Here is a 27,632-nt window from a genome sequence, read left to right as displayed (position 1 = left end):
ATGGAAGCTGGAGGCATGAAGGTAGGCATAGCGGTTGATGGGTTTTCGGTATAGGGTGGTGGTAACGTGACGGTCACTTATTTGCACCGTGGTGTCTAGGAAGTGGACCTCCCATGTAGATTGGTCCAGGCTTAGGTTGATGGTGGGGTGGAAGCCATTGAAATTGTGGTGGAATTCTTCCAGGGTTTCCTTCCCATGGGTCCAGATGATGAAGATGTCATCAATGTAGTGTAGGTAGAGAAGGGGCGTGAGTAGACGAGAGCTGAGGAAGCGTTGTTCCAGGTCAGCCATAAAAATGTTAGCATATTGTGGGGCCATGCGGGTGCCCATAGCGGTGCAACTGGTCTGGAGGTATATATTGTCACCAAATTTGAAATAATTGTGCCTGAGGATAAAGTCACAGAACTCGGCAACCAGTTGTGCTGTGGCATTATCAGGGATACTGTTCCTGACAGCTTGTATTCCATCTGTGTGTGGGATGTTTGTGTAGAGAGCCTCTACATCCATGGTGGCTAGGATGGTGTTTTCTGGAAGATCACTGAATGGTGTTTGCTTCGCCCTTAATACCCTTGATGAGGGGGAGGGGGCGGAGATGTGCAAGGTGCATACGCAGCCCCAGCAGATACTGGTGGCTAAAATATTTCAGGCTTGTGCACACCTGCAGTGGGATCCTTGTGGACAAAACATCTTGAACTCCAGTTATTGTAACCTTGAAAAACTTTATTGAATGAAATTTAAATATTTTTGGAGTCCGTTGTACTAAATGCTAAGGTTATGTATTACTGTGGGCTGTGATTGAATGTAACCTCTCTAGGGAGGATATATGATGTGAACCCTGGGAATTGTTATGAACTTCAGAGGGACTGATTTGAGCAATGCGCCAAACAAGAATGAATTTTTGGGACAACCTGTGTCAAGTGATTTGTCTGGAGAATCTCTGCTCAAGAGAGGGGACAGCTGGGAACCAGAAACCTAAAAGTAGGTGCCTTTGGTAGACCATGGAGGGGGAATATAGGTACAGTTGCCCTCAACTGTGAGTGACAATATGGGAAAAAAAGTTTTATAGTTACAGCTTCTTCCTTCAGATTACAATGTGGTAGAGTCTGGTTCCTTATTATGCAACAGGATATAATTAAAAGCACAAAAAATATACTTTGCCTGCTATTCATAAGACATCCGGAGGTTTCTGATAAGAACTTTCTAACCTATGTGTCACTTAGATGGAAACTGTTAACTTAAAAATTACTCTTCTGAAATTTTATCTAGTTGTAACACAAGATTCGAGAATAAAATGTTTCTCATTTATAGGTGCATTTGACCACACTTTCTGTATAGTCAGTTTCCTGTTTTTTTAACTCATGAATATGGGGGAGAATTTTTTAAAAGTTTATTTATATTCGTACCCACAGTTTAACTAGTTGCTTTAGTCACACTGGACCCTCCCTACCACAATGATTTTACAATCAAGGAATATGAGCAACAGAAAAAGGGTGATGGAGAAGAATAGAACACAGAGTACATTTTTATTTTATCACCTATCTCCAACTGCCTTTCAATGTATGATTAGTTGGTTAACTTCTTGTACATGACATGGTACACATGGACCTTGAAGAGGGACTTGGAGGAGAGGGTCACGGTCTGGTGGCTCTAAAACCACACAGGTTTGCAGAGGAAATCGTGAGCAGATGTTGTATTTTTTTAAACTACTTTTGATGGTCTTAATTGAGTAGATTATAGATTGTCTCTCTCTCTTTTAATATTTGATAACTACAGATAGTGATCACCTTTAATACTAGTAAAGGAAATAATCCGACTACTTTTTCAGAATTATACATTTTGTAGTAATTGTTCTTTCTCTGATATTCTAGCTAATGGGAATGACAATAAGAAATTTAAAGGAGATAGATCTCCCTGCTCCCCTTCTCGTGTCCTTCATCTTCGTAAAATTCCAAATGATGTCACTGAAGCAGAGGTCATTTCATTAGGTCTCCCTTTTGGCAAAGTAACCAATCTCTTGATGTTGAAAGGAAAAAGCCAGGTATGTAGTTATTTGCATGAGTAAAATACAAGAGAATGCTACTTATATTCAAGTTAACCTCTTTGATATTGCATTTGGCTGAAATTTTGTAGGGCCAATTATTATTTTATAGATTATTCAGGACTTTAGCACATCAGTTTTAAAACATTTTTAAATGATGTGATGATATTGGTCATAAAATCTGTGTAAATGCCCAACATAATAAAATGCCATTCTTTATATTATTGGAAGAGATGAAATAGAATAGTCCTGTTACTTAATGTTCAGCCTGCTGAGTAATGCTTTTTATTATCTGTCTTGTACAAAAGTACTTGTACAGAGGTAAAGAACTACATAGATGCTGACAGCTGTTCTCAAACTTCCTGCTGAGGGTAGAGAATATGGTTACCTACATTTTATTTTTTATTTAAAGAAAAACGTAACTGTTTTTTGCTTAACTAAGTAAACATAAGCTTTACCCTGAATAAACTGTGAAATCTTTATTTTTTAAATAAAGCCTAGTGTTTTAGGCATTTCTTTTGGTGATGTCATTGGACACTAACCAGCTTCCAGTTTGTGCCCCATCATACTGCTTAACTGAGTACATATATTCTCATGTTTGGGTGATTGGGTAGTTGGGGACAGCACGGTTCCAGGAAGGTATCAAACTCATTACCAGGGTGCTGTAGTCACTAAAGTTCAGTATAACTATCCCTGCCGCATGTTTGTGCTTGCAAGACAGTGGGAATATAAGTGTCCCCAACCATCAGTATGTTACTCTTTTGGTTGATGTGATGCATTCATTTTATGTCACAACCACCATGATGTGGCGTAAAGTAAGACTGTTTTTTCAACATGCTTGATTTTGCAAAGTTTAATATTATATACAAAATAACAAATTCTTGCAAAGTAGTGATACAAAAATGTACTTGTCCTTGTGCCTTTTGGCATTCTACAGGCCCTAATGAAGTTCTGTGGTTGTTATGATGACATCACATAGTAAATATTGAGCATTGTGTAAAAAACCAACAACCCGTTAATGTGAAATGAGTAGCAATTCTGAATTTGGGACCTAAAAAGCGATAGAGGAAACTTTACGTCTTCCATTGGGTGTTGAGAGCATTCCATACATCATATGTTTAGTGCCTCTGTGGAAACCTGATCTGGTTGTGGGCTCTTTTACCGTAATAGAAATTTTAAAAGGATTTGCAGGTTAACTCTAAAGTAATTGCAAGTCTCAAAAGTATTTTGAAAAATATAAATCATAAATAGTATTTTGTTTCTAAATACTGAGCAAATCACACGTGTACTTTTAGTTCATATGAGTTTTTCAGATGAGGTGGATTTGGTGGATAAATGATTCTTCAGTACGTTATGCAAACAAAAAAACATTGAAAATTGCAATATTTCTGTTGATTTTTAGGCTTTCTTGGAAATGGCTTCCGAAGAAGCTGCCGTTACTATGGTGAACTACTACACTCCCGTTACGCCTCACCTCCGCAGTCAGCCTGTTTATATTCAGTATTCCAATCACAGAGAACTGAAGACTGACAATCTGCCAAATCAGGCTGTAAGTATAATACATGTATTTTAAAAAATGAATACAGTTGTACATTAGTGAACATTAAATTAATGAACTGCTATCTGTTGATGTAAAATGAGTAGTCAGCTTTGACAGAATATTGCTCCATTCAATCATAAATTAGATTGTAAGCTCTCTTAGGCAGGGACTTGTCATCTTCCATGTCTGTAAATTGCTGTTGCACATTAAAAGCTCTTTATATAAAAAAGGCAGTTACAGGTCAGAGAGCTTAACTTCAGGACCAAGCAAAATGGGTGAAACTGTAGTAAAGAACAAGAAGTATGTGGACAAGATATTCCTCGGGGGGATTCTGTGCCAAACAGTTAAAAATTCTGCGCCAAAATTTTAAAAATTCTGCAAATAGTGTGTCTCAAAATAATGCATTATAATCATACCAGTTTCAATTGTTTTGGTAAGTTATTTTAAACTGCAATACAAAAGAAAGTTACAATAACTATTCAGCATTTCCTAAACACATGAAAGTTAAGTTACAAATACTTGGTAACTAAAACCCTGCATTCCAGTTATAATTCTATATTTTCATTTAAATTACATTACAGAACACCAAACAGCACCAAATTTTTTTTTAAAAAAATGGAATTTCACACACAAAAGTCATAGAGTTTTGCTAATCATTGTCCTAGACCTGGCTGGGTACTTTGATAAGTGCTTGGTTCTGATTGTCCTGACATTTTATTGACTGCTTGATAATTTTGTTTTATTTGCCAACAAAGCCTTTTTTTTTCTTTTTTTTTAATGGATAAGTAAAAATCTAACCCCATTGTGCAACTTTGGCACAGGGATAAAGTGAGAAAGCACATAGATCTTCCTAGTGGATTCCATTACTGTCATTTATAAGGCTTTACATCACTCTGGCAATGTAGGGGCCTTAAAACTTTACAGCTTTTATGTTCCTGGGGGAATTGACTGAGAATGGGAGTAGTTAACTAGCAATAGGATCATTAACAATGTTACTGTGCAGACAAGCTGCTACATTTCTGTCTCCAGAGAGTGAGATCAATTAACCAGCAGCATTTACTTAGCTTTTGTAAAAAAAAAAAAAAAAAAAAAACCCAAAAAAACCCATTATTTTAGTTGATTTAAAAACAATTTTCAGTAACATGATACTAATTTAATTAACTGTTTTTTTCAATTATCAGGAAGTTACAGACATTTTACTAGGCAGGCAGGCTGTTACATTTCTGCCTCAGGGACAGAGCCTTCCTCCTGCAAAAAGACCTACGCTCCTCCACATCCCTCAAGCTGTGAAGCGAGAGGGAAGGATTCTCTCTCGCTTGTTGGCCGGCCCCACGCCCTGACGTCTTCCCCGCAGGCACTCAGGCCCAGTCCCCGTTCCCCCCCGCCCCCCAACGCACACACCCAGTGATTTGCGTCTTTGAGGCTGCTCCAGACAGGCTGGAACAGACGTGCTGCCAGGGAAGAGACGCATGTCCCTCCACGCAGATTTCTTTTGTTTTTTTTCTGTGTGGGGGGCACAGAAATATGCAGGCCATATGAATTCTGCTTCCCTGCAGGGGTGCAGAATTCTTTCAGGAGTAACAAGAGTAATCTAATGGGTATAGTGAACTTGGACTTTCAGAAATCCTTTGACAGGGTCCCTCACCAAAGGCTTTTAAGCAAACTAAGCAATCATGGGATAAGAGGGAAGGTCCTCTCCTGAATCAGTAACTGTGTAAAAGATAGGAAACAAAACATAGGAATAAATGGTCAGTGTTCACAATCAAGAGAGTTAAGTAGCAGGGTCCCCCAAGGAGCTGTACTGAGACCAGTGCTGTTCATCATATTCATAAATTATTTGGAAAAAGAGATGTTCAGTGAGGTGGCAAAATTTGCAGATGATACAAAATTACTCAAACATTAAGTCCAGAGCTGACTTTGAAAAGTTACAAAGAGATCTAATTAAGCTGGATGACTGGCAACAAAATGGCAGATGAAATTCAGTGTTAAGTGCAAAGGAGTGTACATTGGAAAAAGTGATCCCAACTATATATACAAAATTATGGGGTCTAAATGAGCTGCTTGGAGTCTTTGTGGATAGTTCCCTGAAAACATCCACTCAGTGTGCAGCAGTAGTCAAAAAAAGATGATAAAGTTAGGAACCATTAGGAAAGAGATAATAAAATAGAAAATATAATGCTACTATATAAATCCGCGATGTTCCCACACCTTGAAGACGGTATGGAGTTCTGGTCACCCCATCTCAAAAAAGGTTTGTTAGAATTAGAAAAGGTACAGAGAAGGCCAACAAAAATGATTAGGGTATAGAACAGCTTCCATATGAGGAAAGATTAAAAAGACTGGGTTTATTCAGCTTGGAAAAGAGACGACTAAGGGAAGATATGATAGAGGTCTATAAAATCATGGATGGGATGGAGAAAGTGAATAGGGAAATTTTATTTACCCCCTTCATGTAACACAAGAACTAGGGGTCACTTGATGAAATTAATAGGCAGCAGGTTTAAAACAAACAAAAGGAAGTACTTCACACAACACACAGTCAACCTGTGGAATTCGTTGTCATGGGATGTTGTGAAGGCGAAAAGTAGAACTGGGTTCAAAAAAGAATTAGATAAGTTCGTGGAAGATAGGTTCATCAATGGCTGGATCACTTGAAATTTCCCTGTTCAGTTCATTCTCTCTTAAACATCTGACACTGGCCACTGTTAGAAGGTAGGTTAATGGTTTACTATGGGGCTGACAAATTCTGCAGTGGTTTCTCATTCTGAGTTGGATAGTGTAAGAGGCTGCTGTAACAGCAGTTTACCCTGCTTATATAGAGGAGCCAGCAGAAAAGGCGATGACTAGCTCTATCAGCTAATTGTGTGCTAGTTTTTCCCAGTCTGAGAAAAGGAGGAGTAAACTGTACGTGGGAACCCTTGAAATATTTCAGGGCAGGCTGCTTCTGTTCTCTTCTTTTACAGCTCCTCAGTGAACAATTCTTTAACTCTAGCATTTTTTCAAAGGATCTCATGAAGCTCCCCAGTGTAGAGATAGGAATAGAGTCTCTTGCCAAGACATTCATTCACCTTGAACTTATCTTTTTACATAAAGACCAGATAAACTCTGACTGCTCTTTGAAAGAATGTAGTATGGCCTTTCAGATTCCTGTCTCCTCTTTCCACTTGCCTGGATAGGCTATCATAGTGAGTCAATTTAGAATGAAGGGGTCAAATCAATCCCATGTAAATGCTCCCATGCAGCTTTCTGTATTTGGTACGTTAATGTGTGTCATGAACTTCACCACCAAACTGGTGTCTGTAGATCAGGTAGCAACTCTGTTTAAAAACCTGGAAAGATGACTAGATAAAAACTCCCCTCTAATTTTCTCATGTTCATTTTGGAAGAACCTGTGATACAGCAGCTTTTGGGGGGAAAGGAGGACAAAATATTTCTCCAGGAGGGAGGTTTCTAGAGACTTCATTAGATGTTTGGCAATGTGACTGGAGAATAGATTTCTGCTCTGGAACATGGTAAGGGATAGGCCAGTTAGGAGACTCATCTTCTCTCTGAGCCTCCCTCTGACTACCAGCTTAATCATCTCGATGATGGACTTTCAGATCAGTATTAGGGATTAGTATCTTTATTTCTGGGACCTTTGTGCTCATATGGTGGCAGAGAAGCATTCTGGAGACTTTCAGGGACTGATGCTCTCGCACACATTAAACCTCACAAAGGGAGAAGGTTCCACCTTTGCCTGTGTCCTCCAGCTCCCTTAATCGCCAAGGCATGCCTTGAGATCATTTGCCTGTCTAGTATATTGGGGTTGTCTAGCAATTTACAGCATGAAATACAATTCTGCAAGAGGGGCATTGCTGGCACATATCACATTGGCAATGCCCCTCTGCCATGTACATTGGCCAAATCAGACAGTCTCTATGCAAAAGAATAAATGGACACAAATCAGACATCAAGAATTGTAACATTCAAAAACCAGTAGGAGAACACTTCAATCTTCCTGGACACTCAATAGCAGACATAAAAGTGGCGATTCTTCAACAAAAAAAACTTCAAAAACAGACTCCAACGAGAAACTGCAGAACTGGAATTAATTTGCAAACTGGACACCATCAAATTAGGCCTGAATAAAGACTGGGAGTGGACGGGTCACTACAAAAAGTAATTTTCCCTTCTGCTGATACTCACACCTTCTTGTCAACTGTTGGAAATTTAGCATCCACCTTGATTGCATTGGCCTCATTAGCACTACACAAATAATTTTCCTCCTCCTCTCTTCTTGTGAACTGTTGAGAATAGGCCACTTCCACCTTAATTGAGTTAGCCTCATTAGCACTGACCCCTACTTGGTAAGGCAACTCCCATCTTTTCACGTGCTGTAGTATTTATACTGTTTTCTGTATTTTCCACTCCATGCATCTGATGAAGTGGGTTTTAGCCCACGAAAGCTTATGCCCGAATAAATTTGTTAGTCTCTAAGATGCCACAAGGACTCCTCACTGTTTTTGCTGATGCAGACTAACACGGCTACCACTCTGAAACCTGTCACTTACAGTTCAGTATCAGAATTAAAAATTTTCATTTACAACAGTGGTTCTCTCATTGTCATACTGGGGATTGCTTCTTTGGCACAGTTTTTTATGGACCACGTTTTGTTTTATGGACAGAGTCTCTCTGTCCCAATTCCACCCTTTTTCTGTAGCAAATATATAATGCCTGGTCAGATGGCGGTAATATTTACAACAGAATTAGGAGATGAGATGAAAATGAACTCACTTCAGTGTGGTGGATAAGACACTTAGTTTATTCTCTTCTTCTCACCTCTTGTCAATACCATCTCATTTTGCATTTGTATTGGTTTTTAACCTGTTCAGGGATGTAGGTCTAGGCATTTTAGTTCAGATTCTCTCTTCACTGCCTGTAACTGTCATATAGCCTTGGTAAAGCTCCCTCTGCTGGAGAGTCACCAGGCTGCTATGTTTGTGACCACCACACTGGGGCACTTTAAACTGTGTGCTCTTAAGCTTCCTTTGGTCTGAGTCGGTTGCAGTACTCTCTCTTTCCTTGGCGTGCTTTCTAGGCACAGGCTTTCTTGTTATCCTTCACAGAAATGGGACCTGACAGACAGCTGCTCTCTAGGCCTACCAGGATTAGTGGAGACCCCCCAGTACTTTAAGCACACCCTTTCCCAACATTCAGACCTTTTGAGAGCTCTAGGTTTGCAGTTCTCTTCTTCAGGGACACACAGACCAATTACACTTTACTTTAGTTACTTTCTCAGCTGGTCCTGCAGTTCAAAAGACCCTTTTCTATGAAAGCATGCCCCTCTCTCTCTTCTGCCCAAGCTTGTGTGTGGGAGCAGTAAAAGTGGCTGTTAAATTTTGAGTTCTCCCTGAGCCTCTCAAGATCTGTGGCTTTTAAGACTCAATATTAACACCTCGCTTCTTTGTTCCCCTATTTGGGGATTTTCCACTTTCCAGGCCAAGCTTTAATGGTGAAGTGTAATCACATCAACTACAGCAAATGTAATTTATTGACTCTCTCTCCACTTGCAACATCAAGAACCAACCGGTGGAAGGCGATCATCACTAAGGTTCAGCTCCCAACAAGGACCTTGTTACAGGCCTCGCTGGATGTGGCTGATATTGCAGTCTGCTCTGTTTCTACAGTGATTGTCATGCATCAAGGGTCGTGGCTACAAATGTGAGGGTTCCCTCTCCTCTCTCCTCTTCCCCTCCTGCCCCCCCCCCCCCCCCCGTGGGGGTGTGTGTTCAAACCACTGTAGAGGACCTTCCTTTTGACATACGTAAGCTCTTCAATGAGTCTACTGATTAGTCCTTGCCACACCCTCAAGGGTTCAAGGTTCAAACTGCTCACTTGGGATCTGCACACGTGCACAAAAGAGTTTAGCGGGTCACAGATGGCTCAGAGATCCTGCCCAGTCTAATTCCGTACCTTCCATTGGTCTACTGAGCCACCCAAGAAGAGATCTAGGTATCGGAAAAGTAATCCATCTTCTGTATTGATCGCTACTACCCAGCCTTCCTTTACTGATCATCAATTTTGATGTTTTCGGTCGAGGATCTGGAACAGCCCCAACTTCAGATTCTTTCAGATCTCAAGCTACTTTCATGGCACTGTTTAAAAACATGTACCAGTTGCAGAAATTTGCAGAGCTGCCATTTAGGCTTCCATTCATACTGTCTCCAAACATTATACTTCAGTGTATGCCTCTAGAGCAGATGTGCTTCACAGCACTAGAGTTCTGACATCAGTCTTAGAATCTTCTCCAAAGCTTCTGCTTTCTTCAGGAAATACTGCTTGGGAGTCACCTGAAGTGGCACACCCAAAGGGATGTTGTGTGAAAAAGGAGAGGTTGCTTATCTTGTATAGTAACGGGAGTTCTTTGAGATATTTGACCCTATGGGTGCTGCTCCACTATCTAACCTCCATCCCCACTGCTTCGGAGTCTTGTCTTGTGAGAGTTTGTGGAGGAGAAGGAACTGAGGGGTGGTTCATCCACATGGCTCTATATCTTCTCGGTATGGGGTATGAGGATGCCTAGAACACATGCACAGGCCAAACAGGCACTGCTGCCAAAATTCTGCAATCAAAGGTGCATGGGGTACATGTGCACCTGAAGTGAAGTGCCCACAGGGACAAACATCTTGAACTCCAATTACTGTATGACGTAGGTAACCTCTCCTTTCCCATATCACTATTAAATCCACAGACTGCTTTCATATCCCACCTCAGTACTGACAGTACCCATGGCAAGAAGACCCCAGTGTCCTACTATGACACAACATACCCAGTTCTGTGTTGAAATGCACCTGTAGGTACAGATGCACCTCTTTCCTTTGACAACCAACATGGGGGGACTCAGACCCAGATTTCTTCATAGCACAGTCACAGCTCCGTAATGTGCTTTAGACAAATTCCCATATCTCTTCATATCACAATCACAGCTCTTCCAAGCTGTTCCAGCTTATTCCTCCACCATTTAATATGCTCACCTAACACCGAGAATGCAGCTGGAGTACATGCAGATAATTCCCAGTAGCTGTTCCCAGCTTTTAAGATTATTAAAATTGTGTGGACATTTACCTTAATTCTGTATTTCCTGGTTTTCAGAAGTTTGAATTTTGCCAAACTTGCTGTTCTGGAAGGGCCCACGCTATAACTGGGCATCTTTAACTCTGCATTAATGAACCTTTTTGCCATTTAATTTTCCTGAACTCATGTTTCTTATCTCTTGCCTTTGAATCTCAATGTAGAGGATCTGGTAGAGGGGTTTGGAGTAACTAGTTCCGCTTATGCCTGCATTCACAGTTCATAGTATCATTGTCCCAGGATGAGTCTTTTGGGGGAATTGGGGCTCAGCTTCACCCTGTGCTGGGATTAGCTCACCTTTCCAGGTGAGAGGAATAAGTGCTAGAAGTCACATGGTAGAAAGCTGAGAGGAGGCCTGGTGGGATATAAAGAGCAAAATGAGATTAGGAAGCAGTGGGGCTCTCCTTAGCTTCCAGGTAGATAGCCTGAGTATGCAACCCTGCAGGGAGCAGGCTGAGAAGGCTGGAAGTCAGTATGGTGGAGGAAGGCTTCAGCAAAAGGGAGTAAAAAAGCAGGTGACCTGGGGAGCCAAGAGGGAGTAGATACACTCCTGTAGGAGACCCCAGGTCAGGAGAAAGGGCATGATTTATAGTTTGAACTTTTTGAAGAATAAAACTCGATTCCTGAAGAATAGGGATTGAAATCCTGACTCTGTTGGAAATGGTTTTGATGCACTGGCTGGTGAGTTGGTCCACTGGCTTGCAGTTTACTTAAGGTTGCTTCGGAGAGTGAGTTGCAGCATACCTCAGGAATGTGAAAGGGTACAGAATAGCAGGCTGAGGCCAGGTATATCCAAAGTACACGTGATTGTGGATAAATAGAACTCGTGTTCCTAATCAAACCTACAGCAATCTGGCTAACAGTTCTGTCTTCAGAAGACTGACTTCCTCTCCATATGTGTGAAGTTAGTAAAGAGAAAAGCAAACACCACATCAAGTAAGCATTTTAATTAACAATCAAAATGCATAATCTTATACAGTTTTAGATGTGTTCGTGTGATGCATGATTTTTGCAAAATGCACCATTATAGTAAAATGGACCAGGGGAGTCCCACTGCTCAACAGTAGACCAGTTCTGTCCTTTATTAGGTCTACATGGTAGTGGTAACACAGTAGTATCATAATAAGCTTTTATATAATGCTTCTCATCCATAGATCTCAAATAGCTTTACAAAGGAAGGTAGGTATCTTATTACCATTTTACAGATAGTGGAACTAAGGCAGAGGGGTGAAATGAGTTGGTGATACAGCAGGTTGGTGGCAGTGCAGTGAGTCCCAGTCCAGTGCACTATTGGCTTGTTGGAACAGGACCAACACAGCTTGGCTTCTGTTGTGTGTTGAAAGTCTCATCCTAGGTCTTTGGGGCTTTCAGCTCATTTAAAAATAGAGTTGTAAAAATGAGGCTTTATTAGTCCAACGCATTGTCATAAATAAAGTGAGGAACACGATGAATATTGAAGGTAGTCTGCCATTTTTTTTGTTGCTGCATATTGTGTGTGCAAGTACTGTACGGAATTCTTCCTCCAAATAACTTGACTGTACTCCTTACCTAAAGTTATCCATTGGAGTCTTGTGTGAATATTTTCTAAATATAAGTACAATATAAGTCTGTATAACTTAAACTGATAAACAACATTTTTACATATTTTATTTGCATGATAATTGTTTATGTAAGTTAACTCTTGTCTTCCTCCTCTTTCTCAGAGAACCCAAGCTGCATTGCAAGCAGTGAATGCTGTGCAGTCTGGAGCCCTAGCTCTTACAGGCGCTCCTGCTACTGAGGGTGGACTCCTTCCAGGTCAAAGTTCTGTTCTCCGAATTATTGTTGAAAACCTTTTCTACCCTGTCACTTTGGAAGTGCTGTATCAGGTAACGAGGTGTGGGGAGAGGAAACAAATGGTTATTAAATACTATCTATAATGCTAGTGTAAATCCAGTACCTCTTTGTCTAGAAATTGTACTTCGGATGTTCAATGTGTGTGAGGATTGCCACTTCAAGATGAACTGTAGTCAATTATTGTAGTACCATGTTTGAGTGGATTTAATTCAAAATGACAAATGTATTCTTTGTTCTTACTAGTGACACTCACTCTTCCATGCCTTCTTTTGATCCTCCTGCTTCTTTGAGTAAGGACTTTTAAACAGCATGTTGAGGAAGAAACATCAAAACTGTCATGCTTTATTGTTACCTTTTCTGCCAATTTTTTTGGTAGCTCATTCCTGGGCATACAGTTGCTCCTAAGAATTTGTTATGTAAATATTCTGTTTCATTATCATTTTTTGGACGGTCAGACTGACATAATTTTATTTTAGTTGTAATATTTACCTATAAATAACCTAATTTATATGGATTTGAAGGAAGTGTGTGTTCTAGAGACTGTATACTTAGCTCCTGGGCAAGGGGAAGTGCTTTATCACCAGCAACCCCCTGATTAATTTTAAGATGCATGATGAAAAGACTGTAATAGAGATTGCTGTTCTGTCCTTTACCAGAAAGATGATCACTGTAGTGTAGGAACCATAAGCTTGGGATGCCTAAAAACTAGGCAAGTAGTTAGGGTTATCAGTCATAGATAAGGCTACGTGTTAGTCACAAGTATTTTTAGTAAAAGTCACGGACAGGCCATGGGCCCTAAACAAAAATTCACAGTCCGTGACCTGTCCATGACTTGTACTAAAAATTCCCACCCTGACTAAAACTTGGGCGGGGGGCTGTGGGTGCTTGGGGGTGTGTATGTCCAGGGGCAGTGTGTGCGCTGGAGGAGGTGGCCCGTGACCCCTGCTGGTACTGGAGGAGTGGCGGGGGGAGGGTTTGGCAGGGCTGGCAGGGGCTTCCTACCCGGTTCTGTGTCATTGCAGCTTCTAGGCAGCCGGGGCAGGGGCTGCACTTCTCCTGCCACAAGCACCAGCTGCTGCAGCTCCCATTGGCAGGGAACTGCAGCCAATGGGAGCTGCAGGGCCAGGGCTGCAGGCAGCGCAGAGACCTTCTGCTGCTTAGGAGCTGCTGGGGTGCCATGCCAGTGGGAGCTGGGGAGTCGTCCCCCCCCTCCCAAGTTAAGCACCCGCAGCACTCCACAGCCCCCTTTCCCTTGGCCTGAGCCCCTCCCACACACCCAAACTGCTGCTGCTGTCTCAGGGGCTAACTGGCTCGGGCAGTCAGGGGGTTGGACTAGATGACCTCCTAAGGTCCCTTCCAACCCTGATATTCCATGAAGGCCCTGCATAACTCTGCTCACACTTGGATCTAGTGTTTTGTTGCATTCCTCCTTGCTGTTCATGTTCTTCCAACAACATTCCCTTTCCTTCTTCCACTCCTCTTTCTGCTGTCTCGCATTCAGTGTCGTATGCATGGATATTCTCCAATTCCAGTGTGCTCCCTACATTCTTCTTCAGATCCTTTTTTATTTTATTTTTTTTGTTACTGTAGCACTGAGAAGCACCAGTCAGCAACCAGGACCCCATTACACTAAGCTCTGTACAAACAGAACAAAAAGATGGTCCCTGTCCCAAGGAGCTTACAACATAAGTATAAGACAAGAGACAACAAATTAAAGAGTGAAGTGGAGGGGGGGGAGCTTGTGTTCAATTTCTCCTTTTACTGAGTCTTATAGTGGATCTTCTGTCTTTCTGTGTCTTCTATGTAAGCTATCAGAGGCAGGGATATCGTCTTGAACACAGTGATTACTCTTAGCAAATGAAAAATTATATAGCATTTTGAGCTTCAAATCTCATGGACAATGATTTTTGTGGTTTCAAAAATAAAACATGAGCTGTTGTGGATACATGAGCTGTTTAGAAGAGATCTTCAGTTACTGAACCTGTAGGATTCATCCAGCTTTGTACCTAGTACTTCGAGCTGTCATAGAATCGTAGGAATTTAGGGTTGGAAGAGACCTTGGGAGGTCATCTAGTCCAACCCCATGCTCAAAGCAGGACCAACCGCAACTAAATCATCCAAGCCAGGGCTTTGTCAAGCCAGGCCTTAGAGGTTTTTAAGGATGGAGATTCTACCACCTCCCTAAGTAACCCATTCCAGTGCGTTATCACCCTCCTAGTGAAAGTGTTTCCTAATATCCAACTGAGACCTCCCCCACTGCAACTTGAGACCATTGCTCCTTGTTCTGTCATCTGCCACCACTGAGAACAGCCTAGCTCCATCCTCTTTGGAACCCCCCTTCATGAGTTGAAGGCTGCTATCAAATCCCCCCTCATTCTTCTCTTCTGCAGACTAAACAATCCCAGTTCCTCAGCCTCTCTTCATAAGTCTTGTGCCCCAGCCCCCTGATTATTTTTGTTGCCCTCCGCTGGACTCTCTCCAGTTTGTCCACATCCTTTCTGTAGTGGGGGGCCCAAAACTGGACGCAGTACTCCAAATGTGGCCTCACTAGTGCCAAATAGAGGGGAATAATAGCTTCCCTCAATCTGCTGGCAGCGCTCCTACTAATGCTGTCCAATATGTCCGTTAGCCTTCTTGTCAACAAGGGCACACTGCTGACTTATATCCAGCTTCTTATCCACTGTAATCCCCAGGTTGTTTTCTGCAGAATTGCTGCTTAGCCAGTCGGTCCCCAGCCTGTAGCGGTGCATGGGATTCTTCCTTCCTAAGTGCAGAACTCTGCACTTGTCCTTGTTGAACCTCATCAAATTTCTTTTGGCCCAATCCTCCAATTTGTCTAGGTCGCTCTGGACCCTATCCCTACCCTCCAGCATATCTGCCTCTCCCCCCAACTTAGTGTGATATGCGAACTTGCTGAGGGTGCAGTCCATTCCATCATCCTCAAAGACAGCTGGTGAATCCCTGCTCTCAACTGCTTTGTGAAACCCCACTTCTCAAACCATTACTCCAATGTATTCCAGCATCTCTGGAGGTCTAGAACAAAGGCCCTCTCTTTTTATGCCAGTTCTGAGCAAGTTCTGTGGCATGTAACTTGAGAGACAGTGACTCTTGCTCTTGGAGAGAATTACCTTTTTATTTTTTTATTTTTTTTTGCCGGACATGGAGGAAGTTAGTGGCTAGTAGAAAATATTATGAACTTGCCTCCAAAACATGGATTCTGATAGAACTGAGAATTATTTTGTTCATTTCTAATATAAAATTATTCCTGAAAAACAGTATCTCAAGAGCTAAAATTGTGTACTGTAGCTTTAAAAGTGTACAGATACAGTTTTAAAAGTCCAAATTATTTATTTCTTGATTTATTTTTTAGATTTTCTCCAAGTTTGGAACTGTCTTGAAGATTATCACCTTCACAAAGAACAATCAGTTTCAGGCCTTGCTTCAGTATGCTGATCCAATGAATGCACATTATGCCAAAATGGTAAGCATAAAGATATACATCTGACCTATTTAGTAAACATAAAATAAATTACAAAAACATTCTTTACATGTACATGGTTTTGCTAGGAGCTGCACAAGTGTTAGGGTTTCTTGACACTCTAGTAATATTTAAATTCTCTTGCTGCTCAAAGTAGCTTTGGGGTTTTGTAATTACGTTATAGAGAATGATTTGCTGAACTTTAGTACTTTTACTACTAATTATGCATTAGTGGTCTTGAATAAGTCCACCTGTGTACCTGGTCACAGGTTAAGGCTAGTACACTGCTAGTATTCCTTCTACTTACAGGAAAGAGATGCTGGTGGTGGGGGAATTTAAACTTTTCACTTGCTATCTCAGGTTCAAAAAGGAAGACAAATATCTGTGTACTGTAGGTATATATTTTTTTCCAAAAACCTTTAAAACCCATCGTCCTTGTAATTACAAATCAGTACTGCTCTTCTGCAAAAATAAATAATTTCAGTGAAATTTTGTGTTCTTTATAAATGTTGGCTCAAAGACCTGTAAATCTGGCTCTTAATTCCTTTTAGTAGAATATAATACAGGCAAAAATGACCAGCTAATAAACTGCATGTGGTTCAAGCACAGGTTTTTTGAGGGGGCCTGTGACAATGCTTTAATAATTAATTAATTAATTAATCTGGCATCCTAGGTGAAGAACTTGTGGATTGCCTTCCCCAATATTTCATCAGTTTGACAGGCACCTGCAACCTAACAATGAGTGTCAAAGACCTGCATTCATTTTTTTGATACAAAAAGAAATAATTTACAATTACTTGAATATTTTAAAATTTTTTATAACTAATCCCCAGTCCATATACTGCCAGCTGATTCCAAAATCTGTCAATTTCTCTCCCCCCACCCCCCCACCCCCGACTTCGAGAGCACCAAGCCCTCCTTAAAAGGGTGGTGGCCAACCTGAACTTGGAGGTCAAGGAGCTAGCTGAGGAACCTGATGACCTCTTCAGTGCCATTCCCTCCTCTGCCCCAGCGTGGGTTGCATTGCTCGTTCACCCAGGGGTCCTGAAGATCGCCAAGTCGATGTGGCAGACCTCCTCTTCCATTCCGCCCACATCCAAGAAGTTGGAAAAGAAGTACTATGCCCCCACCAAGGTGTTTTAATACCTTTACACGTACCCTTATGCAGGGTCCTTGGTCGTATCTGCTGTCAACGAAAGGGCCAGGCAGGGCCAGGCAAGTGGCACCCCCAAAAAATATAGACTCCAAGAGACTAGACTTGTTTGGCAGAAAGATTTATTCCACCGCGAGCCTCCAGTTTAGGGTCTCTAACCATCAGGCCCTACTTGGCAGGTACAATTTCAACGTGTGGAAATCCGTCGGCAAGTTGAAAGAGAGCCTCGCACAGGATCAGGCGCAGGAGTTCGCCACTCTCATAGATGAGGGCGTGGCAGTAGCCCGGGGTGTCCTCCAGATGGCCTGGGACACCACAGACTCAGCGTCCAGGGTGCTTACCTCTGCAATAGCCATGAGGCATAACTCCTGGTTACAGACCTCTGGGCTGTCCCAGGAGATGCGATCCACCCTCCAGGACCTCCAGTTTGAGGGAACTAACTAATGCTAGGATCCATGGCCTTAAAGACTCCGGTGCCACCCTCTGCTCCTTAGGCCTTCATAATCCTCAGCAGGCCAGGAAACCGTTGCACCTCCACCATCATCGAGGTTTTAGGGAACCCCTCGTTCTGGCTCCTACAAAAAGACGGGTTTTAAGCAACTCCACCAGTCATCGTCTCATCCACCTGCTCAGCCCGGTCCTTTCAGTGATCAAGGCAGCCAGAAACAATCATTTTGAGGGTACGCTTAAGGACGATGCCCCAGTCACTGCACTGGATCCACTCCCCGTCTTCCTCAAACACCTCCACCCTTTCCAGCCAGCCTGGTCCCATATCACTTCGGACTGCTGGTGCTCAACACAGTCTCATTGGGCTATACCCTGCAGTTTGTAGCCGACTAACCCTTCCATCTCCCTTCCCCGTCCCTCTTCAGGGACCCTTCTCATGAACAACTCCTCACTCAGGAAGTCGAAAACCTCATGAGCTTAAGGGCGGTGGAAGAGGTTCCACAAAACATGGAAGAAAAAGGGTTTTACCCCTGTTACTTCCTCATTCTGAAGGCAAAAGGGGGCTTCAGACTTATCCTACACCTGTGCCGCCTCAACAGGTCTCTCAAAAAGTTGAAATTTCACATGGTCTCCCTGGATCCAGGAGACTGATACACCACTCCCGATCTAAAGGACACGTACTTCTATATTTACACATTCCCAGGGCACTGGCGTTTCCTCCTTTTCATGTTGGGCCAGCGCCATTTCCAGTTTATGGCAATGCCCTTTGGTCTCTTGTCGGCCCCGAGAGTGTTCACAAAGTGTATAGCACCAGTGGCTGCTTACCTGAGATGTCGGGGAGTCCAGATCTACCTGTACCTCGACAACTGGTGGATAAGGGGCCAGTCCTCGGATCAGGTTGACAAAAAGTCAACCTTCACCCCACTACAATGTATAGAATTCATTGGGGCAGTACTTGACTCCACTCAAGCCAGAGCCTTCCTCCCCGAGACTCTGTTCCAAAACCATGGTGGACCTCATCTCACCTCTGCGTGTCCAGCCACTCATCACCACCACCCACACATTCCTGAGACTGCTGGGTCACATGGCAGCATGCACTTACGTAGTTAGGCATGCGCAACTCCACATGGCTGGCATTGGTCTGTCCTCAACCAGCACAGAATGGACTGGGTGATCAGGGTTCCGGACAGCGTACTGTCGTTCCTTAGCTGGTGGCAAGATCCCGCATCGGTGCGGGAGGGAGTCCCTTTCGCAACCCCGGTTTCGTTGGTGATTCTGGTTTCCGATGCTTCAGACCTGGGTTGGGGAGGCCACCTGAGCGATCTCTGTACTCAAGGCTGTTGGTCCAGTCACAGTCAGTCACTGCACATCAATGTCAGGGAGCTTAGGGCGGTTCACCTAGCCTGCCAAGCCTTTTGGCCTCCCATACAAGGCAAGATGGTTCAGGTCCTCACGGACAACATGGCCACGGTCTTCTGTATCAACAAGCAGGGGGGAGCCAGGTTGTCTGCCCTATGTTAGGAATAGCTCCAGCTCTGGGATTTCTGCCTGCAGAACAATATCCACCTTGTGGCCATCCCAGGGGCCAGGAACACTTGGGCAGATCACCTCAGGAGGACATTCTTGTCTTGCCACGAGTGGTCTCTTTACCCGGAGGTGGTCAGTTCTGTGTTCCGCAGATGGGGAACTCCCCAGGGGGACCTATTTGCATCCAGACAGAACAGTAAATGCCACGATTTCTGCTCGTTCCAAGGCAGGGACAAGGGATCCCTGTTGGCCACCTTTCTGCTCCCGTGATCGGGGGCTCTGATGTATGCCTTCCCTCCAGTGCCGTTGTAGCCCAAGGTTCTCATGGAAAATTAAGCAGGACAGGGTGAAGATCATCCTCATAGTGCTGGCTTGCCCACGCCAACACTGGTTCAGCACGCTGCTGGATGTCTTGGTGGCGACCCTGTTCCGGATGCTGCTCAGGGCGGACCTTTTGTCCCAGAACCACATCAGTCTCCTGCACCTGAACCTGGTGGCACTTCATCTGATGGCTTGGCTGCTGCGTGGCTAAATGCGCAGGAACAGCACTGCTCATCTGAGATCCAGCAAGTCCTGTTGGGCAATAGAAAGCCCTCCACCAGGGCCACCTACTTGGCCAAATGGAAGTGCATCACCTGCTGGATGGCGTATAAGGGGGCTTGTCCTGAGCAAGCTCCATTGTAGATCATTCTAGACTACCTCCTGCACCTCAAGCTTCAGGGCTTTTCACTCTCCTCCATCAAGGTCCATGTAGCGGCCGTCTTTGCCTTCCACCCACCGATTGAAGGCAGGTCAGTTTTCTCTCAAGACATCAGTCAGATTCCTCAAAGGCCAGCAGTGCCTCTACCCACACGTCAGGAATCCTGTTCCTCTGTGGGACTTGAAACTGGTGCTGTCACGGCTCATGGGTCCCCCCTTCAAGCCTTTGCTTCCTGTTTGCTGCTGCTTCTCTCCTGGAAGGTCGCGTTTCTGGTCGCAGTCATGTTGGCCCTCCTGGTATCTGAAATTCGGGCATTTACCTCATAGCCCCCTCACACTGTCTTCTACGAGGACAAAGTCCAGCTAAGACTGCACTCGGCCTTCCTTCCTAAGGTGGTCTCTCAGTTTCAATTGAGCCAAGATATTTACTTACCGGTCTTCTTTCCAAAGCCGCATAAGTTGGAGGAGGAGTGCAGTCTACATACCCTGGACGTCAGGAGGGCTCTGGCCTTCTACATTGAAAGAAGCAAGCCTTTTCACAAGACAACACAATTATTCGTTGCTGTGGCCGACAGGCTGAAAGGTCATCCTGTTTCTGTACAGAGGATTTCCTCCTGGATCACGGCCTGCATTCGCTTTTGTTATGATCAAGCAAAGGTCCTGCCCCCGCCAATCATCACCACCCACTTGACCAGGGCGCAGGCCTCTTCGGAAGACTTTTTGGCCCAAGTGCCTATCCAGTACATCTGTAGGCGGCCACCTGGTTGTCAGTCCATACCCTCACATCCCACCATGTGGTGATGCGGGCTTCCATAGAGCAGTACTGTAAGCCTCCAAGCTGTGAACTGCGAGCCCACCTCCATAGATACTGCTTGTGATTCACCTAGACTGGAATCCACACGAGCAAATGGTTACCTACCTTTCATAACTGTCTTCAAGATGTGTTGCTCATGTCCATTCCATTAACCGCCCTCCTGTCCCTCTGTTGGAGTTGCTGGCAAGAAGGAACTGAGAGGGCGTAGGTTTGCTGGCACCTGATATACCACCACATGAGTGCCACTCCAGAGGGGGTCACAGCCACCCCTACAGATACCGCTAAGCCAAAAGTCTCCGACAACCGTGCACATGTGCATGCAGACACCTAGAATGTAATGGACATGAGCAACACATCTCAAAGAACAACAGTTACGAAAGGTAGGTAGCCGTTTTTTCCTGAAGCAAATACAGAAAATATATCCAAAATTATTTAAATTTCTAAGTTTTTTGCCTTCTTTCAGAATGGGCTTGATAAAGTCCTGAGGGTCTGCAACCTCATAGTCATAGTGATAAAGATTTAAAGAGTAGAACATTTTTAGATGTGAGTTCTTTTCCACCTCTATAAGCCGCCTTCTCCATTTCTCTGCCAACACACAGATATGTGGACTCCTCTCTGGGTGTGGTGGGATCTTTGTTCAGAGGTGCTGACAAGTTTTTATGCACTCCTTTAATTATGTGAGATCTTAGGTTAAATGCACTTTCCGGTATCTCTTAACACCTAAGAAAAACCTTAGTCCTTACCCTTAAAATTGTCTTTGGGGCTATGTAAGCAAGGAAAGACAGAGAACTTCATGCTCCTTAAAGCAGGGATCCCTACCTGTGTGTTACTCAGGAGAAAATTCTCATTCTTTTTCCTGGTTTCAGAGTAACAGCCGTGTTAGTCTGTATTCGCAAAAAGAAAAGGAGTACTTGTGGCACCTTAGAGACTAACCAGTTTATTTGAGCATAAGCTTTCGTGAGCTACAGCTCACTTCATCGGATGCATACTATGGAAAATACAGAAGATGTTTGTTTTATACACACAAATCATGAAAAAATGGGTGTTTATCGCTACAAAAAGGTTTTCTTTCCCCCCACCCCACTCTTCTGCTGGTCAGAGTAACAGCCATGGGGGGAGAGAGAACCTTTTGTAGTGATAAACACCCATTTTTTCATGATTTGTGTGTATAAAAACAAACATCTTCTGTATTTTCCACAGTATGCATCCGATGAAGTGAGCTGTAGCTCACGAAAGCTTATGCTCAAATAAACTGGTTAGTCTCTAAGGTGCCACAAGTACTCCTATTCTTTTTCCTCTTACGTTCTACTTACTCAGGAAGTATTTTACCTTGTTCTGTTTCCATAAAACTCACTCTTTGGGACATTGTAGAAAAGTAACTTTTCTGTTAATTGGTTTTTCCAGAGTCTATCATAGATGGCTCACCTGGGGTTTTTTTGTTTGTTTGTTTTGTTTTTTTTTGTTTTGTTTTGTTTTGTGGGAGTGGAACTAGGGCTATGTTTTCCTGGACTATTTTCTATGCAGCTCTTAGAATAAATAGAACTGTTGGTGCTTAGGAACTGTAGCTGAGTTGTGTCAGCCAGTCCATCTCCATTACACCCAGCATGCAGCAGCACATCTCCTCAGCAGCACAGTTTACTGCAAGCACATCAAACCTACCCTCTGGTCCCTGTGGTGGCTTCATATAGAATACCATGTCAAATTCAAGGCCTTATTCCTTACCTTTAGGACACTTAGTGGTCTGGACCCATGATACCTAAAAGAGTACCTAAAGCTCTGAGATCAGGACTTCAGTCAATAACTCTGCTCCTCAGGCACAATGGAACTGTCTGCCTCCAACACTGATGAGCTTTACACTTGTGGTAGAGCTTTGTCCATGCTGGCTCAAGACCAGAACAAACTTCCACAGGAATTAAGAACCACCAGAGAACTTTCGTTCCAAGTGCAAGGCACAGATCTTCAACCTTACCCTTTGCTAATATAAACATACAGCTCAGCATACTTATATTATATTTAAAGTTTTCAAAGTTCCATCCAGTTTACCCCAGGTGGGGGGAGAAAGGGAGCAAGAACTACATGAGAGATGCAACTAATGTTGCTTAAATGCACTTCTAGAAGGTGCCCTTGTGCTACGGTGATGAGGGCTGAATAAGACCTTGACTAGAATAGGGAAGTGACATCTTGAGTTTTGCTTTATTTTCTGTCTCCTCCTGATGTCAAAAGGAGCTGCCTATGTTATCTGGGCTAATATTAGAGTGACATGAAGGAATTCAAATTAACAGAAATTGTCTCTCTCTCAGCTCGGTTTCTCTCTGATCCTGCAGTGAATTTATATTTCTGTGCTGCTGACACTAGTCTAAGAAACTGTCAAACCAGAATTATGACTTTACTGCAAAATCAGGTAGCTGGATAATATGGATTGCACAGAGACAGGAGGCACGAATTTGAAATATTTTAATTAACTAATGTAGTAAATTCAGAATCATGAAGACAGTCTCATATGTTGTTCTAAAGTGACCATTACTATGGTATATTGGAACTACAAAATTAACAGGAAGTCCTGTTCAAAGTAGGAGTAAGATCCACTCTTTCCCTTTTTTGGAGTCTTTCTGTTTTGTGTTGATATGCGTTTTTCCTGGACAAGGTGAGGTTTGCAGAATGCCCTAAAGCTGGAAAGACTCATCTTGGATCTCCTTCTGGTTTGCAGTTCCATAGATTAGGAACTGTCTGCTGAGAAGCCCCTACCTTTTCAATAAAATGGCTGAGAAACCTACCTTGAATTTATTACTCACTAGTGGTGAACTTAATTTATTAAAATTGCATAGTAGCCTATACCCTACAAAGTTTGTTTAGTTTAACTGTTCTTAGATAAAAGATCTTAATGATATAGTCACTCTTTTAAAAAGCTTTTAAAAATAATATTTTACTTGTTTTGACTTTGGGCTAACAATATTGCATAACATGTATCGCTTATCTGTAAATAATTTTGAAGTTTTTGGATAGTTTATCTTTTACTTTCAACAATTGTCTTTTTTTTTTCTTTTGTCGGCCTGGCTCATTTACGCTAAGCCCATGTGTACATACAAAAGTTGTACAGCTTTAATATATCAGTATACTACAAGTCATACTAGTTAGGCGATACAACTCTCCTTGTGCTGTACTGGACAAGGAATAAGCTGTACTGGTGTATAAGCAATGCATTGTACTTGTATACTTTAAATAAAAAGAAATTCACACCCTTAATCAGATGTTATACCATTACAAAATTTTTGTGGCCCAGGCCTTACTATGTATCAGGTAACGGATTCTTGAAAATGGACCTCAGGCATGCCACTTCCGCATATCTTTCTTTGGTTTCTTAGAATGTGAGCACTGATATAGGTGAGAGATGCTTGCTACAAAATTTTTGTTATTGTAGCTTTCCTTATGCAGAGCATATTACTTTTGTGGTTGTTCATGTTAATTTTTTCAGGTAATTGCATAGCTGAAAGAGAAAAAAGTCCGAAATGAACAACTAAATGTGTAGACTTATTTTCAGGCAAACTTACAAACAAACTGAATCATGTTCTTATGTTTATTTTGAGACCAGAGTTCAGGCATTGCGCATGCATTTTATTTTTCGGTAATGTGATAAAGCTTCACATTCTGTACTAAGTCTGATATTTATTTACGTTAAGGCCACTTTGCACTGCTCTGCCGGCATAAAGGGACCTTACACTCACTGTAAGACCTCTTTACATTGCTTTGGCAGTGCCAAATGGCCACACTTTAAATGAGAGTCCTACCCAAGGGATTAATGATCACCTGATCATTTCATGTTCTAGCCTGGTAGCCATTTTGTGGTGGCCTTTCTGCGGTCTTCATATAACTTGTAAACTATTGAGTAAAAGAAGTTTTCAATACCAAGAGAATGTTTCATCTGGAGTTAAGGTGGCTGACTGGTAAAGACATTTAATTCAATTTTCTAGGGATTTGTGGATCATTATTTTTATTTCAGTATAACAGAATCTGAAATCATAACTGGTAATCTGTGGAAAATATGTAGCCTCTGATTTTTTTTTCCTTTGTTTTTTATGATGAGGTCCTAGGAGAGCACTCAAGTGTGCTTGTGCAGAAAAGATTTTGATGCTTCAAAAGAGCATAATCAAGACACATTCAGTTAATTTATCCTTTCCTAGTGGTGTGAGGGTAGTTCTATAAAGAGTAATTCTAATTTACTGCTCTTGAGCCAACATCCACAAATTCCAGTGGTATGTTGTTCCAAAACCCCCCCAAACAAATATCACCGCCACTATTTTATAGTGCAGTTTAAATGTGGAAGATGTTTAAGGCTTAAAAGCATGAATCTGTAGCATCATATAAGGAGACCAGGCTCTGTAGCTGGGGGCCATACAAGGCCCAATTAGCTGTGGATTGGCAGAGAGAGAGAGATACGTAACAGATACTGACCCAGTAGGTTACACTAATATTCTAGAAAGTAAGGATCTGTGGCTGAAGGTGGTGCAATGGCTAGTCTGGAATGGTCCAACAACTTCTTAAAGGTTGCTGTTAGTGTGGATTTGAATTTGAGTAAATATAGATAGATATGTGAATGGTAAACATGTTTTGCCTTTTTAAACTTTACAACCACTTTTTTCTGTAGGCTCTGGATGGCCAGAATATCTACAATGCATGCTGCACTCTGCGTATTGATTTCTCCAAGTTAACAAGCCTTAATGTAAAATACAACAATGACAAAAGCAGAGACTTCACTCGCCTTGACCTTCCTTCTGGCGATGGCCAGCCCTCCCTTGACCCCAACATGGCTGCCACTTTTGGTAAGGAAACCCCCCCTTCTAAGTAAATATAATGGAGGAAGTACCTCTCTGCTTTTTATGTTGTATTGCCCTTTAGGAATTTCCACTCTCATTTTCCCAGGTTCCTAAAGGAGAGTGACACTAGTGAATCTAAAGTACACGATGCCAATAAAGTGTTAAAGAAAAAAATCTACTCCTGGAAAATAAGTGAATATCTTTAACTGAATTTACCCAACCATTCTTCAGACTTTTAATGCCAAAAGCATTCTGTGAACATTATTTACTCACCACCGGGCAAAATTTCCTTAGTAGTATTCCGAACTATTCTCTCCCCCCACCCCCGTCTGGATCCTCCACTGTGCCTCCCACACCCAGACCCCCCTGCCAAACTCTGTCCCCCCCCCGACATCCAGACACACACACACACACACACACACACCCCCCCCCGCTGAGCCCCAACTACCATCACCTGGACCCTCCTGCAGAGTCCCATTACCGTTGCACCCAGAACCCCCAACAAGCTCCTGTGCATCCACATCCCTCCCGCACTCAGATCCCCCACTGAGCCGCCTGCACCCAGATTGTCCCACACAGAGCCCTCTCAACCCATACCTGGATCCCCCCACTCTAAGCCCCTTCATACTTGCATCCTGCCTTGCTGAGCCGCAGGAGCCTGCCTGCCCACACCTGGTGCGCCTGGCATGGACGGTGGGTGCTTCTGGGGCAGGCCAAGTCCTTGTGCTGTGTCAGGGTTGGGTGCAGCTTCACTGCTGAGTCTGTGTCAGGGGTGGTGGGAGCTGCACAGTGATCTCCCACCTCAGTACAGCCAGTGGCGTGTGCTCTCCAGTACCGTGCGGGAGCCTCCACATTTATTTGAGAAATAAAATTTGCAGAATTTTAAAATATTGTGCTCAGAATTTTTAATTTTTTGGTTCAAAATTCCCTCAGGAATATAGTTATGATGCCCCTTTACCACAAATTAAGTGTAGTCTTGCCTCTCACTGTTCCTTGTGTATCTACACCGGGGTGGGCAAACTTTTTGGCCTGAGGGCCACATCTGGGTATGGAAATTGTATGGCTGGCCATGAATGCTCACAAAATTGGGGGTTGGAGTGCAGGAGGGAGTGAGGGCTCTGGGGTTGGGCCAGAAATGAGGAGTTCAGGGTGTGGGAGTGGGCTCCGGACTGGGGTGGGGGGTTGGAGGGCAGGGGGAGTGAGGGCTCCAGCTGGGGGTGCGGGCTCTGGGGTGGGGCTGGAAATGAGGGCCGTAATTTGCCCACCCCAGTCTATACTATACTGTGTGTTTTTAATTGAACTTCACTTCTTCTTCATGGTTTTTGGCTTTTTAAAGAGTTTTTTGCTTTTTATCACTAAGTAGGGGGTTTGCATCTCTCCTTAGTAGAATTTCTTTTGTTGGTTTTGGGAATGTAGAAATTGCCATAGTGAATCAGACTGAAAATTCATCCACTCATTATCTTCTCTCCAACTGTGGTCAGTGCCGGATGCTGTAGAGGGAGGTGTAAGAACCCCATGTTAGGTATATGTGGTATTTTCTGCCCCCCCCACAAGAACTTATCCTGATCTCTTAGTTAAAGATTGCCTTGAGAGCATGAGGTTTAATATTCCTCCTACATTTATCATTAATTTTAAAATTTTTAAATTTTAAATCGATATTTTTGGTATCTATAAATGTGGTAGTGTTTGGAACTTGGTATGTTCTCAGCCTCAACAACTTCTGGTGGCAATGAGTTCCACAGTTTAACTATGCATTGTGCAAAAAAGTATTTCCTTTTGTTGGTTTTAAATTTGCCATCTTTTAATTTCATTAAACGTTCCCTCAGGAATGAGGTATGGAAGTAAAAATTTCTAAGTAGGTATGATTTTGGGGGAGGGATTGTGTTTGTGGAAGACTAGTTTAAGTGAAATATTGGAATATGAGCTGCTTTGCTTACTGATCAGCTTTTGTAAAATTTAAAAACTGGAGATGTATTATAAGTAGTTTTAACAATTTATTGTGGGTAAAGGTATTAATTGAGTGATACTAAGGATTTAAAGGGAGATGCATTGACCATATTTGAGACGTGTTGTAGCCATATACACTTGTATTCCACAAGGCTGCTTAACAGTTAATGCACTGCAGTTATGACAGCAGAAGAGACCAAAAATTCCAATATATTGGCTGTCATGTTGGTAT

General features: G+C 42.8%; 1 protein-coding gene across 3 annotated transcripts in view; it reads left to right on the top strand.

The window, feature by feature from the left end:
• PTBP3 (polypyrimidine tract binding protein 3) overlaps positions 1-27,632 on the top strand; it is a 125,466-nt gene that overhangs the window by 69,927 nt on the left and 27,907 nt on the right. For all 3 annotated transcript variants that reach the window (XM_037902137.2, XM_037902138.2, XM_037902139.2), the window contains 5 exons: positions 1,869-2,038; positions 3,441-3,587; positions 12,392-12,556; positions 15,895-16,005; positions 25,285-25,459. In XM_037902137.2, coding sequence (XP_037758065.2) covers positions 1,869-2,038; positions 3,441-3,587; positions 12,392-12,556; positions 15,895-16,005; positions 25,285-25,459 — 768 coding nt within the window. The remainder of the gene's footprint in view (positions 1-1,868; positions 2,039-3,440; positions 3,588-12,391; positions 12,557-15,894; positions 16,006-25,284; positions 25,460-27,632) is intronic.

This window comes from Chelonia mydas, chromosome 5, assembly GCF_015237465.2.
Source record: "Chelonia mydas isolate rCheMyd1 chromosome 5, rCheMyd1.pri.v2, whole genome shotgun sequence".
In the NCBI taxonomy this organism is placed as follows: domain Eukaryota; kingdom Metazoa; phylum Chordata; order Testudines; family Cheloniidae; genus Chelonia; species Chelonia mydas.
This window is presented reverse-complemented; position numbering and strand designations above follow the sequence as displayed.